This window comes from Amblyomma maculatum, chromosome 5 (genome assembly GCF_055883805.1).
Source record: "Amblyomma maculatum isolate TAMU_Amacu chromosome 5, ASM5588380v1, whole genome shotgun sequence".
Taxonomy (NCBI): Eukaryota; Metazoa; Arthropoda; class Arachnida; order Ixodida; family Ixodidae; genus Amblyomma; species Amblyomma maculatum.
The window spans coordinates 156793428-156807415 of NC_139348.1; the positions used below are offsets into that span (position 1 = coordinate 156793428).

At 43.6% G+C, this 13988-nt stretch overlaps 1 protein-coding gene across 1 annotated transcript; it reads right to left on the minus strand.

The window, feature by feature from the left end:
* Window positions 1-8714: 8714 nt before the first annotated feature.
* Window positions 8715-10500, minus strand: LOC146190072 (uncharacterized). Its single transcript, XM_084603371.1, has 3 exons — window positions 10219-10500; window positions 8990-9055; window positions 8715-8812 (listed from the first exon to the last, which is right to left on the minus strand). The coding sequence occupies exons 1-3, from the start codon at window positions 10498-10500 to the stop codon at window positions 8768-8770; spliced, it is 393 nt and encodes a 130-aa protein (XP_084459497.1). The 3' UTR covers window positions 8715-8767.
* Between the last annotated feature and the right edge of the window lie 3488 nt (window positions 10501-13988).

A 13988-nucleotide genomic window follows, 5' to 3' on the forward strand; every position in this document is an offset into this window, starting at 1 on the left:
GGCTCTTTTTGCGTACACCTGTTCACATACATATAAAGTCTGGTACTATCTTAATCTTCACTTCCGTCTCTATTATCTCACACATAGCCATTAGCATACAGTCGCAAGTTGCCACATCACGTGGAAGGCCACCCGACATAGTAGATATAAATCCCCGCTTTAACCAAACCGCGTACGAACGTGCCAAACAAGGGTGCGCTGAAGCCGACAATGCCAACGCCAACTTTTCGGTTGAAGGGGATTGTTAGCGCTGTCACCTTAAAATGGGAGGGCGTGAAAAGGCCGCCACATGTCTTGCTGCGATTACAATATTTTTGAAAGCATGTGTATCACTGTGAACATTTTTACGCCAGGAAGGGTGTAAATCCTTTGTCCCAAGGCTAACACCCTTCAATGGTGTTAATGAACGCCTTACGAATAAAGGTGTTCCTAAACACCTTTTTACAATGGGTGTATTGTCTACAAACACCCCTACAATAAAGGTGTGAAGCATTTTCACGTCCTTTTTTATGTGTGTATACATATAACGTGAGCATAACCTATAGCGTAGGTTCTTTCGAGGCTAAGAAAATTTTTAGACAGGATCCAGCAATTCAAATGGGTGAACTACTCTACCTGTGCTTTTTACGTAGCTGTATACCTATACGTAAATCCTTAAAATAACTTAGTGACATCTACGAGTACAGGCTGAATCAGGAGAACCTTTCCTTTAACTTTCGAAAACGCATAGCGCTGCCGTTGACCGACAATTTTATTGCGACAGAACTGAAGACGCCGTTCTGCACAAAAACCGTGTTTGTTGGCGGAGTATATATATATATATATATATATATATATATATATATATATATATATATATATATATATATATATATACTCCGCCAACAAACACGGTTAGAAATAGGGCAATATATATATATATATATATATATATATATATATATATATATATATATATATATATATATATATATATATGTGTACGTGTACACATGTGTACACATGTGTTCTTGAACCAACATTTTGGTTCATGGCCCCTTTTCCCAATCATTTCACCCCCAAAGAGCCGAGCACCAGGCCGGGGGAAATCTGGAAGGGGCACCTTAAAGGGCCCATGAAAAGCTTGAAGCCGTGCTTAAGAAAGGCGCACGAGCGGTCGGCGTGCCTTCGCTAGTCAGCAAAGCGCAAAAAAATTTTAGGCTAACATCTTTAATAGCGCAGATATTCCATATTAAAAATGACGCTCCTCCTCTCCCGTCACTGTAGCCCTCAACTCATACACGCCGATGCGCCGGCCAAAAAAAAAGAAAATGTCCGGGCCGACGCCCCGCCCATAATGCGTCACGAAGTGACGCCACCGACTCTCGGTTTGTTTACTTCCGGTAGTGCTCCGATTTTTTCCCCTTCGTTACCTTCGTGTTTGCGGAGCGGCGGTTCGCGTGTCGGTCGCCATGGATCGCATGGATCCCGAGCTCGAAGCGAGGCTGCGTGAAGCCGCTGCCGAGCTGGACTTTGATCCATATGATTATACTCCATTTCGTGATCCGCTAGACAGCGACGACAGCAGCACGCCGTCGACTGGCCCTTCTGAACCACCCGCTGGCAACGGAGACGACGGCCTACTATGGTGCGTTCCGTGGCGCACGCGCCACTGCACATAAGTTATTACAACTTTCTTATTTCACGAAATGCCATTTCGTGTTTGCTTCGCGGCCTTTTCACATTTTACTTATGCGCAGGTGCCGCTGCGGCCGCTGCGAAAGCATGCCTGAAGAAGATGTGTGCTGCCGCAGCATGCCGGAGGTGCTGGTGGTGTGCCAGCAGGACGGCGGCTGCATTACGATCCACCCAGCGTTCCAAAGCGTCTGCCTAACGCCCGAAGTCCTTCGGGCTGTGCACATTGCACGAGAGGAGGAGGGAGCGAACATCGATGGAGACGGAGATGTAAACAAGTAGGTAGTGCGGAAGCGTCAGGTGACAGATTCGCATTATTTTTTTTGTGTGTGTGTATGATCCGTTTACTGTAAAGCGTGGTATTTTCAGGCAGCACCGCTTCATAGCCTACCGCTTGTTTACCAAGTGGATTTGGGGCAGGCTGGGCGAAGGCAACAGGGTGGTCCTGCCAGCCTGCGTCGTTTGCCGGGTTCGGCGTGAATTTCCGTCGGCGAGCTACATGGGATTCAGGCACCCTCCCTTTTAATCTCAGGTGATTGTCGCTTCACTGCATGCTGTATTCTAAACTTTATCACGTGTGCAGGCGCACTGCTTCAAGTGGTGCATGGAAGTGCGTTTATTTTTAAGGTGGAAAAATAGAGAATGCTATTTTATGAACGCCAAGTTATGCACTGCGTCAAGTGTCTGTTTTGTGGCACTGTTTAAGAACAGACATCTCGTTCCTCTAAAGTGCCAGAACTTGTAGATATCTAAGCAAGAAAGGTGTAGAACTGTTAGTTAGTGAAAAATAAAGCCTGGGAAGAAAATTCAAATCCTAGTAAAAAAAAAAATACACATCCAAAAACAATCCAGAATGGAGGACAATGCCGAGCATCGCCAAGTCTGCTTGAGCACATGCTTCTAAGCATCTACCGTAAACATTCATTTATTTGGAATGGAATTTTATAGAAAAAAAGAAATTAAAATCGAAACACAGAATGCTTATGCCGAGGCAGCACAAGCATTCTGTGTTTTGAATGATACCGAGTGTGTGAGTGCTCAATACTGACACAATGAAATGAGTGCTTGAAGGTTTGTTTATTGATACTCCTAGCCGTGAATACATGACAACAGATCGCAGAATACATCCATTCCAGCAGTGGAGTAATACAGGTGAAGCACAGATCAAACCACAACTCTTGTTCCTGCATTTGCTGATCTGAATTATTAATTTGAATTTATTTACAGTCTAATACGCTTGCAGAGTGTTACATTTCTTATCTCCAAGCTGCAGTAATAGCTGGTCCCTTTCAGGTGTGTTTGCCAAAGTGTAGGGGCAGCACTGCATATTTTCAAAACGTTGTGCAGGTTCAACCGTCCTTGAACCAAATTTCATGAGCGTTAGCCATTGGCCGCAGTCACAGCTGCTGCTGCCACTTCGATCTTGGCTCGCTTGCACTCTTGCTCAGCTTTTTGGCAATGGGCTAGTCTGGCTTCTCTTTGTTCAATGGTCTCGGCAGGCTGTCTGGCACGGTTGCAACCTCCGTCTATAGTGAGGTGGCGTATGTGCATGGTGTATTTCCGTAAGTTTCATGAAGGAGAAGGAGTAGATGAAACATTAAGACGATGATCATTGTAGCGCACGAAAATGTCTTGCAATTAGAAATTGATGGAGGCGATGTTTACTGTACAGAGGAGAGTGTGTTGTAGTTTTACTACGAGGTGTGATAGGTTGTGGCAATAACATAGTGCTCTCATGTCTAAGCTATAAAGATGACATTGTTTGCTGCACAGCGTGAGAGTTCAAAGTCAACATTGCATTCACTTTGAGGTTTGTGCACGGGAGAAGTAGAGCGAATGCTCTAAAAGCCTTATTTTAGCTGTCTCGGCTATCACCAGCTGTCATGCCTGGACATAATTCCCTATTTCTTGATTATCAGCTGTATCTAACTGTGCATTACATCGCTCTCCTTTCACAGTGAATATATGTACACAAATTCTGCCAGCTAAGGTAGCCACTGCTTCTCATTTTGTAGCCTGTACCGCAGGGATCACTTAGTTGGGCTGGGAGACCTTGTCATTGCCTGTTCTAATATTTATCCCTCTGGCATTTTATAGAGCGAGGAGCTTCTTTCATAATTCATTCATTTGGCACTGTTGATAAGGATGTTTTTAACTTGTTCTCTTGCAATTTCTGGGGCCTGAACTTTGTTGACAGCTTGGCTTGTTATCTTGCTTCCTTGAGATCTGTGAATATGTTTCTAGTTTTTACTGTCGCTTTTCTATCTGCATATCTCGTCTTCTGTGGCTTCTTTTCATGGTCGCTTTTTCCAGTGTTGGTGTTTACATTTTATTCATCTGTGCAGGATAGTCAAAGGAAAACGAAAGGCAGTATAGAACAGAGCACCAGATAGAAGGAGCAGAACTGAAGAATTTACAGCTTTGCAGAAAAAGACCACGATGAAATTTGCAAGGAGAGAAGAAGGGAGCACTTATCCAAGGGGAAGAGGTCATCTGCCTTGGGGCAGAGCATTCCGACCAGTTACGTGGGTGTGTGATGGTGGGCTGTCGGCTTTGACGGTTCCAAGCGGCCTCCACTGGCTTCTACTTTGGTTATGTGGGCTGAGGCTTCCCAGTCTACGGTACGAGCAATGCACTTTGCAACACATTCTCATGCTGTGCAGTAAGCATCCTTCTCTTCATCAAGTTCAAACTACAACATACTGTTCAGCTGTGCGGCAAACATTGTGATCTTCATGAGGTACCATCTGCACCACTCCTTCATTTAACCTGGGTAAATATGGCATACACGTACGCCATCTGGACGAGTGCGGCCGAGGTTTGCTAGCGTAGTGTCGGACCAATTTAAGCTGTGTGACATAATTCGCAGTGGTTTCACATTACTGCACCTAAGCAGAATTGAGTGCACTCGTGCAATTTCTTTTGGAGGGGTGGGGGGGGGGGGGGAGCAGTTCTTTTCACTGCACTAGAGTATGCAGGTTGTGCCACAAATTTTTCTCAAAGTTGGCAAATCCCATGAATCATTGCAGCTCATTGACCTATTTGTAATTTTTGTAATTTTTTAGCATATGTAATACCTTTCCTGCAGTTTTGGTCTGTTTTATATTGTCACAGACCCCGCCTTAACGATTAACAGAGGTGCGGGATCCACTTTACGGTTACCCGTCGTCCCTCTATGAGGTTTGAGAACACAGTTAAAAGTTAGGCCGGTCAACCAGTGAAGTGCGTGTGTTGGTGTGTGATCAAGGAATAAATTTATGCGTCACTTTTTAATACACAGTGGGAACATATATAGGTAGTAGTCCAAATTACACTGCATAAAAAAATTAATAAAACACCAGGACATGATAGTAATAAAAAACGACTCAATAAATGACAAGAGAAAAAAACCGACAATGAACAAACGCTGCGATAAAGAAGACTATAAAATAACAAATCAAGTATTCCAGAGATAGTAAGGGCGAGAGTTACACAAAAACACAGCGTAAAATACTAAGCCAGGTCAAGGTTTAAACAAAGCCAAAAAGAATATTCAATTAACCGACAGTCTGTAGCAAAACGGATTCTCACAGCCTTCTTATCTAATGAAGTATCGTAATCGCAGAGTTGGCCGGTAGCGGCGGCCGTACAGGGAGTGGGGACGACAAGTTGGTCGTGGGCTGGGTGAAAAAAACAAGACACTTTCCTGGAGCAAGCAGCCACGAGAGTAAACGTTTTTGTATAGCAGGCCATCACATAGGCATAGGCAAAACTGGCTGTTCGAGGTTGGGTCTTGAGCAGCAGCTAAGAACGACTCCAGATGCTGATCGGTGTGTTCCTCGGTTCAAAAGGTATGAGTATTTGGAAATCTCTGAGATAAAGCAGTGACGTAAGGATCAAAGTTGTCCGCGTCGCATTCCGTCGTGGCAGGTGGCAACCAGGAGAGGCAGTCTCCATCTGCGTGCCGTCGGCCACTTTTGTATGAAATGCTGTAGTCGTATTCTTGCAAGCGAAGTGCCCAGCGGGCTAGGCGACTAGACGGATCACAGAGATTGAGTAGCCAGCATAGGGAATGGTGATCGGTTACTACTACGAAAGGCTCTCCGTACAGGTAGCAGCAAAACCGCTGCACGGCGAAAACAACCGCGAGACATTTCTGCTCGGTGATGGTGTAGTTGTGCTCAGTCTTGCTTAGAGTCCGACTGGCGTAAGCAATCACATGTTCACAGTCGTCATAGCGCTAAACGAGGACAGCACTGAGGCCTATGCCACTTGCGTCCGTGTGCACTGAAGTTAGAGCAGAAGGGTTGAAATGCCGTAAGATAGGATGTGATGTTAGGAGGAACCTCAGTTGTCGGAAAGGATGAGTCGCATTTGCACAGGCTCCATTCTGCACAGCTAGTACACTGCAAGTCATGTACTTTGCGCTGTAGCCTGGCGAGTCACAGCGACCATCCCCTGCCAGGTCTGTTGTTGTCCCTACAAGCTCACTAGCAAGTTCTGCTTGCCTTTGCTGAAAAAGCTGCAAAGAAGGAGATGTTCAATTTAGAGTCTACAAACTTGCAGTCATGTGATTGCCTTCATGCATATTAGGATGAGGGGGGCAGGTTTCAAATGCTGCATTGCTTTTCACTTTTCTCACAGCACATTTACTAAAAAAAAAATATTGCAAAAATTATGCCTTCAGTGCTAGAGCATGCAGCTGGTCTATTAAACATGTAGCCAAAGGCAACAGAGATGTGCAGTAGCAGGTGCATTGCACTGCAATGCCTCCGCTGTTGCATATATGCTGCATTTTATATGTTTTATATGTTGCATTGTAGCTTCAAGTTGTTGTCATGAAAGGATGCGACATCTAGTTATCGAGTTAATGACATATACTTTGACTTGAATGTTGTATGAGAGATATCCTTATTGTCAAACCTCATTTCTGGCAGGTAGCAAGTATGCCCGTTGGTAGTTGTAGTAGGTCCTCTCTGTGATGCCTTGCACCCCAATGGATTGCAGGAACCGAAGAACTGAAGCTATACCGCAGCCAGAGAACAAGATGCCTGCAGCCAGGAGGACATTTCTTGCTGCTTTTCCTTTAACCAGTGGTTGGCTTTTTCAGAGGAAAGAATGCTGCAGTGAGCATGTCCCCTTCACAGTCACAAGGCTTCCCGCTATGCTAAAGTAAAGGGTTCTTGTTTGCCCGCACATTGTTCAGGTCTCAAGAAGCTGCCGCAGGCAACCCTCGAACACAAGGAATTTTCGCTCTTTGTAGAGGGGTTCCTCAATCGCTGACTGGGCCGTTTCATCCTGATGGTCGCTGAAAAAGAAGTGCAGTGATGTCAGCGATTGGTGCCGTGTGATTGTTAATATTATGAACTAATACGTAGCAGCCGTGGATGTTCATCTCGGAATGTCTTGGCTGTAAAATGTGCTAAATAAAGCTGCTGTCAAAGTTTATTGTCGGTATGCATTTTTTTTTTTCATTCTATCAACAGGGAACAGAAAAATGCCATGGCAAATTAGGTACACTTTAGGGCTACGCAACTTATATTTTTTTCACAACAGAATCAAATATCCTTGTGCATCTTAGTGACTTGTTCAAATATTTGTGCAAAATTAAACTTCAAAGTGCATGTGATGGCTCCGTAGTAGCTCTAAAGACAGCACTAATGTACACTAGGCAGACACAGCATGACCATATTATGTAAGGAAAAATTGCCCTTTTGCTACCTGACGCAACTGTGAATAACCTAACACCACGTCCGAGATTAGTGGTGTGCAAGGTATGTATGAGGCATGGTCTCTATAGACTCATCAAGGCAATATTTGTTGACCCATTGTGAGTATTACCACATCCTTAATCATGTAAAGCCATGCATGAGAGTTATGAACGCTGTCATTCGAATGGACTGTGTCACAGGGAGGGTATATTTGCAGGTTTGAATGAGTGAATATGTGACACATAGGTGACGTATTTCGTCAAGTTTTCTTTTTTCTTTTTTTGCCTAATGAACAGTGCTTAAATGACAAATTTTCTTGCCTGCTATAGCCAGCAAATGCACAAAAGTGGATGAAAGAAGTTCTAACGAGCGGCCAGTGATAGCAGTAACTGGCCAGTGATAGCAGCCTGCCACCGACTTCTCTGGTGGCAGGCTTCTCTGTTTAAACCTTGGTGCTGACTAGAGATTTAAATCCAATAGACACCTGTGTGCCTGGAAAAATTTCATACATTTAAAATTATTCGCAAGCACCCCATCTACGTTTAATGTAATCAATCATATAGCTCTTTAATACATTTTCACAACACTACAACATCTTTATCAATAATGACTTACCAACAGAATGGCACTCCCACATTGTGTTGCCACAGTATGCGTGCGAGTAGTTGAAGGCCCCACTGGTGATTCTTCCTGCAGACAGATATTCATAATTATAATGATGGTTGCAGATTTGAAATTTTTCATGCTTTCATTTTCAGGTGCTGTATAGAGAACTGCCCGTAACAAAATGCAAACATTGTCAACTTGCTACACATACACAAATATTCTGAAAGTGGAGAACTGATATGACTAAAAAATTTGCACAGACAAGCTGTAGTTTGTGGAGTTTCAAGAGCCCTGAAAAATTTGGAGGCATGTTAGCAGCACAAACAAAAGACACAGTGCAGGACAGTCGACTAATACACTGTTCCATGAACCAATCCAGCAGCTCATTATTTTTGAACGTCGGGTCTCCCATGTTAATCCAGTTAATATATGTGCTCCGAGTTTCTTTTTTTGGTGTGCCAGTGCACACCAAAGCCTTGCATCATCCACTAAACAAAATTAACTATTTGAACTCCAAAATAATCTCATCTATACAGGAAGAGCTACATTTTAATTGCTTCCAGAAGGTGCCTCAAGCGATGATCGAGCTTGTGCATGGAAGCAGACATAACATTTGCACTAATTTGCATAGCTTACTTACTCGGGCAATAGAGCCATCATATGAAATATAATACAAAGCTGTTCAGTACAGTTGAAAATTAAGTGTGTACATATGTCAAAACACTTGCGTCATCCACTGGACAAAATGAACTATCCAAAATATTCTCACCTCTACAGGAAGAGCTGTGGTATTTGGATCACCTCCGGTAGGTGCCTGAAGCAATGGTTGAACACGTAACTAACTGCATGAAAGCATAATGACATAGCAACAGTTGTGCTAGTTTATATAGCTTCTAGCAATAGAGCCATCATATATGCGTGCAACATATTCCAAAGTTATATATGTGGCCTAAATATTCATAAATATAAATATAAAAGTATATATACATTGTTATTAATACCATGATAACAGTACTAACCTGTCCAAAGGAAACCTGTGTAGTGCTGAGGTCTTTCGGGCTTCCTGGCGATGATGGTTTGCCATGCTAGGAAAAGAAAGGAAATTTGTGCATAATCAACATTGTGTTAATGGCAGTTTTATTATTCTGCACATGAATGAGAATGAAAGGAGACAACAGTCTGCAAGTGCAAGGTCATAGGGGATACCTTCTTTTTTTTTTTATCTATATACCACATGTTATTTTTCCTTCCACTTGGTATTTAATCATCTTTCTGCCTAAAATCGTTACAGGACTAATTCTGATCAATATCACCACAAAAGTATTTAAAAAAAACATACATTTACCTTGGACTCGACTGTTGGCTCCTTTCATTAATTGTATCATAACGAGCCAATTTCCCCTTCAATTTTCCGCTTCATGAATGAGAAAGACATGCATATACAGGTGTTAAAAGGCAAAGATCAAGAGCAGACTAAACGCACTGTAAAATAAGCATATCTTTAGGTGGATGGGGGGTGGGGGAGGGGGGGATGCAGTTGATCTGTATTATTAGTGTGCTGGTATTTTTTTATTACAAGTCAGGCTTGGTTTATGGGGTTCAACGCCCCAAATTCGACTCAGACGAGGCGCCGCACAGCACTGAGTGACATCGCACAGCACATGTACAGGTGCGGACGTAAGTAAACCGAGCAGCTAGGCTTTTTCAGTCAAATTGCCTTCCTCACTGGAGATCAGGAAATATTTGTCCGTGAAAGGGCACTTGCGTCTACTACCGGTCCACGCATCCCACGACTACCAGTTTCAAATATGCACCGAGTGAAAAATGAAGAAAAAGCGTGCTCCGTTTACTTTTGTCCGCACCGGTACGCGGGCACCTTGCTTGCGCTTCCGTCGAAAAGCGGCCGCTGTGCCTTGGGCACAGCAGTCGACCACCCTAACCCACTGCACCACCCAGGCAAATTATACTGCGATTGTTGTGATCGCGTACACGTTAGTGTATGTTAATTCATGTGCGCAGGTCGCCTTATCTTTTTTTTTTTTTTTTCCCCTTATCCGCGCGCCGCAGGGCGAGAGCTCCCTTTCATACATTTTCAGCGCCTTAACTTGTAGTGGTCCTCTCGCAAGAGCGATTTGCGCGCAAGGAATCTGCGCCTGCAAAACTTGCGCTAGGCTTCATGCACTTCCATGCGAGACTCCGAGCCATGCTACGCGTGTTTCCACAATAACTCGCAACCCAGAAAACTTACCATTCCAGGGAGAAACTGCGTCGGCAAAGCGTCGGACTTGAGGCGTTGACGTCTCATGTTGAGGCCAGTTTGCTGCGCCAAACTGGGATTATACTGGTATGCGTCACGGGAAAAGTGGCGGCCACAAACTCTGAGCTCCTGGCGCTTGTCCGACGATGACAGCCCGACGCGTTGGAGCCAGCTTTCCCGCGTGACACCTTGCTTTGTAGGGACACGATGTCGCATTATAACATCTTTCCTGTCCTCGGCTTTACAGCCAACTACACAGCAATGGTGGTCCATTGCAGATCAGAAAAAAAGCAGCAGCAGTTGAGATCGCGAGATTTCAAGACTGACAACCGGGCAACACGTGCTTTTGCGAGCAGACGGATCTCTCTCGGCCGGAAGTGTTCCGCTTCTATCAAGATGCGCGCAGAATTCTTACCTTTCTTTAATGTACAATAATAACTAACGAATAAAATACTTCTTTCAGTAAGAATAGTGCTAATTTTAAAATCTATAATTGCAAAAATTACACGTGACGTCATATGGCCATGGCCAATGATAACGCTAACCCCAATGACGTCGCATGGGCTGGGCGGCTGAAAACGCACGGTGGTGTGTCGCCCAAATCGGCTGCGAGCGGCAATTTTCCAAAATTATTTGTAAATTACAGCTAACACGCAGAGCTTTTTGAATGTGATCTCGATGCTCACTAAGACCACCTCTAAACACATGTAGCATCAAAATACGGCCTTAAATGGCGTTTCAGGGGCCCTTTAATGTGTACGTCTAATATCTAATAATATTTCCTCTACAGTTGTAAGCTATATATATATATATATATATATATATATATATATATATATATATATATATATCGGGTTGTCTTTCACGATGGGCAGTCAGCTTACAACTGTAGAGGAAATATTATTAGATATTAGACGTACACATTAAGGGATTATATATTAAGCGACTAGTAAAGTATACGTACTCGAAAGAGTCCCAGAAGATGAGCTGTTGCGACGGGACCATTAACAATCATGATTTAGACAACCTTAAAGTTCTCCATTTTTTATGATGAAAATATCTCTGTGGAGAGGTTGATTGTCAAAACACTACCATATATAATTCATGAAGCATTATAAATCAAGCATGAGATGGATTAGTGAGCAATCTTTATATTCCCAAGCATATTTAAACATCGTGATTAATTTCGTCCCAAGGAACTTCTAGTCACTGTTAGTGTCAAGGGTTCACTTGAAAGCTGTTTCTCGTTAGCTGTTATAGTCTCGAGACAGCGATAGAACAATTCTTATTACATTACCAATTTATTCGGCGACACCTGCTGGCTTAACCTGTGAAATATACAGAACATATAAAAACGCCTATCCGGCTACGGTTTATTGTTCTGCAGGCGGTCAGCTTTCTTGAGCAAGCACACCAGCTTCGCCGCTGTAATTTCGCGGAAAAGGAACAATTTTATCTCCGACTAATTCGCCTGCGCATTTCTTTGGGGCGCTCAAAAGAAACATGTAAGACACAGCCCGTCTTTTCAAAGTAGTCCAACAGTACACACAGTTCTCGGAATCTCTTCGCAACTCAGGGCGCCCTTGAAAACAAACGTGCGTTCGCCGAATCCAAAACAAAGGGTTATATTTCCGGGGAACAGAGGCTGGGCTGTTATCAAGGCGAACTAGCATATACGACGCAGGTGGAGGATCCTGCGTACGGATGATGCGAATAGGGTACATCATAGACAAAATTCCGCGTGTGCCACATAAATACGTATACGCCACACATGCACTTCGATAGTGAACTTCAAACGAAGCAAATAAATTTTGTGATCGCGTTCACGTCAGGAGTGTGCTAAAATTTCTAATAGTAGTTGAGTATAATGACCAGACATGGCAGTAATTGGATTACAGTAATGAAATTATTGTAATTTAATTACTTCTCTCGGTAATTTATAATGTAATGAATTACTTTTTAGGTTTGGTAATTTAGTAATGTATTGAATTACTTTTTGGTAGTAATTTCGCAGCAAAGTAAATAATTCGTCTCAAAATTACTTTTACTAAAGTGCGCCATCCCTCCTTCATTAGATAACAAAGTAGAGTGCGCGAAAGCAGGAACGACGTAGTGCAATCCGAAGCCAGCGTAACGAATTGGCAAAAGGAGACAGAATTGAGCAGAACTATAGTCAACTAGAATACTCTGGAGAACAAGTTGTTGTTTTGTTCAATAGCTTTATTTGGTTTTTGCATCTATGGAAACTAGACAGTAATTTCAAAGTAATTTAATCACTCAGTAGAAGTAATTGTGATGCAATTTCATTACTTTTTGGGGAGCAGTAATGAGTAATGTAATTTATTTACTTTTCTGCGATCTTCAGCAAAATAATTAGTAATGAAATTTAATTCCTTTTCAAAAGTAATTTTGCCATGTATGATAATGACCTGGACATCCCTTTTTGGTTTTCGATGTGCAACGGACATAAATACTCGCGATTCGCGGAAAATGCTAGATGGTCAGCGGCAACAGTCACGGTTCTGCATCATGGCTCCGCAGCTACGTGAACATGACATCTTTTAGACATACAGGTGAGCCGACCTATATAACGAATCTGACGGTACCGCGAATTCCTTTCGTTCCCTTGTACAGTGTAAATGGATTCTCTTATTACGGTCAGAAATAAAGAACGGCAGAAGTGACGCATATTGTTATGCAAGTTCGCCCTCTTCTTGTAGGCCCCATAATAGCTCAATCCTACAGCTCTATGAAGAGTAGTAATACACGTTGCTCTCTGAAACGATTTATGGCAAGCAGAAGCTTCAGGAACGCGATGTTACTAATGGTAATATGGGTTCATGGCAATTTGTGCCGGGTCCACTGTGATTCCAAACCTGATACGGTTGAATGAATACAGTGATAAGGCTGGTGCCACCCGATTGTGCCCTAAATGCACATCGTCTCAGCCGCATGCTGCGTCCTCTTTCCACCCCGCGGAGAATCGGCGAATGGAAGACTCATGCCGCGTTACCGGCGGTGCCAACAAAGCATGTTATGCTATTGACAGCCAGAGGTCTCAGATAGCTGCCATTGGTGCCTCATTAACTTCGAGCAGACGTTCGGTTAAAACCCTGTTGCAGAACCTCCTTCTCGTGTACCAGACTTCTGCTCTCCTATTATGATTTCAATCGACACTGCGCGCTTACGCGCAACTTGAAACGTCCACATTTCATTGTTTGTTTTGTTTTTTTCGGGGCCGCGGGAGGAATAAGTTTCTTACAAGTTAGAATAACGTTGTTGTTGATCACGATGACGAATGGTGCAAAAGTGACGTTGTCGAATGAGTGCAAGGCACAAATTTTTTTGGCACTGCTCAGGCAGAAGCCGTGACAGAGATCGCGGGAGTTTTCGCTTGCGTGGGTAACAGGCTTGAGAGCGCCGGGTGCGAAATTTGGAGGCCGTGAGTAGGGATCCCACCTTCGGCATGCGGTTCCTTTTCTTCTATTTACTAATAAATTACTTCCATATATTTACATTGTTATTTCACATTCATCTGCGCGCGCGCGTGCACGCACGCACGCACGCACACACGCACACACGCACACACGCACACACGCACACACGCACACACACACACACACACACACACACACACACACACACACACACACACACACACACACACACACACACACACACACACACACACACACACACACACACACACACACACACACACACACACACACACACACACACACACACACACACACACACAC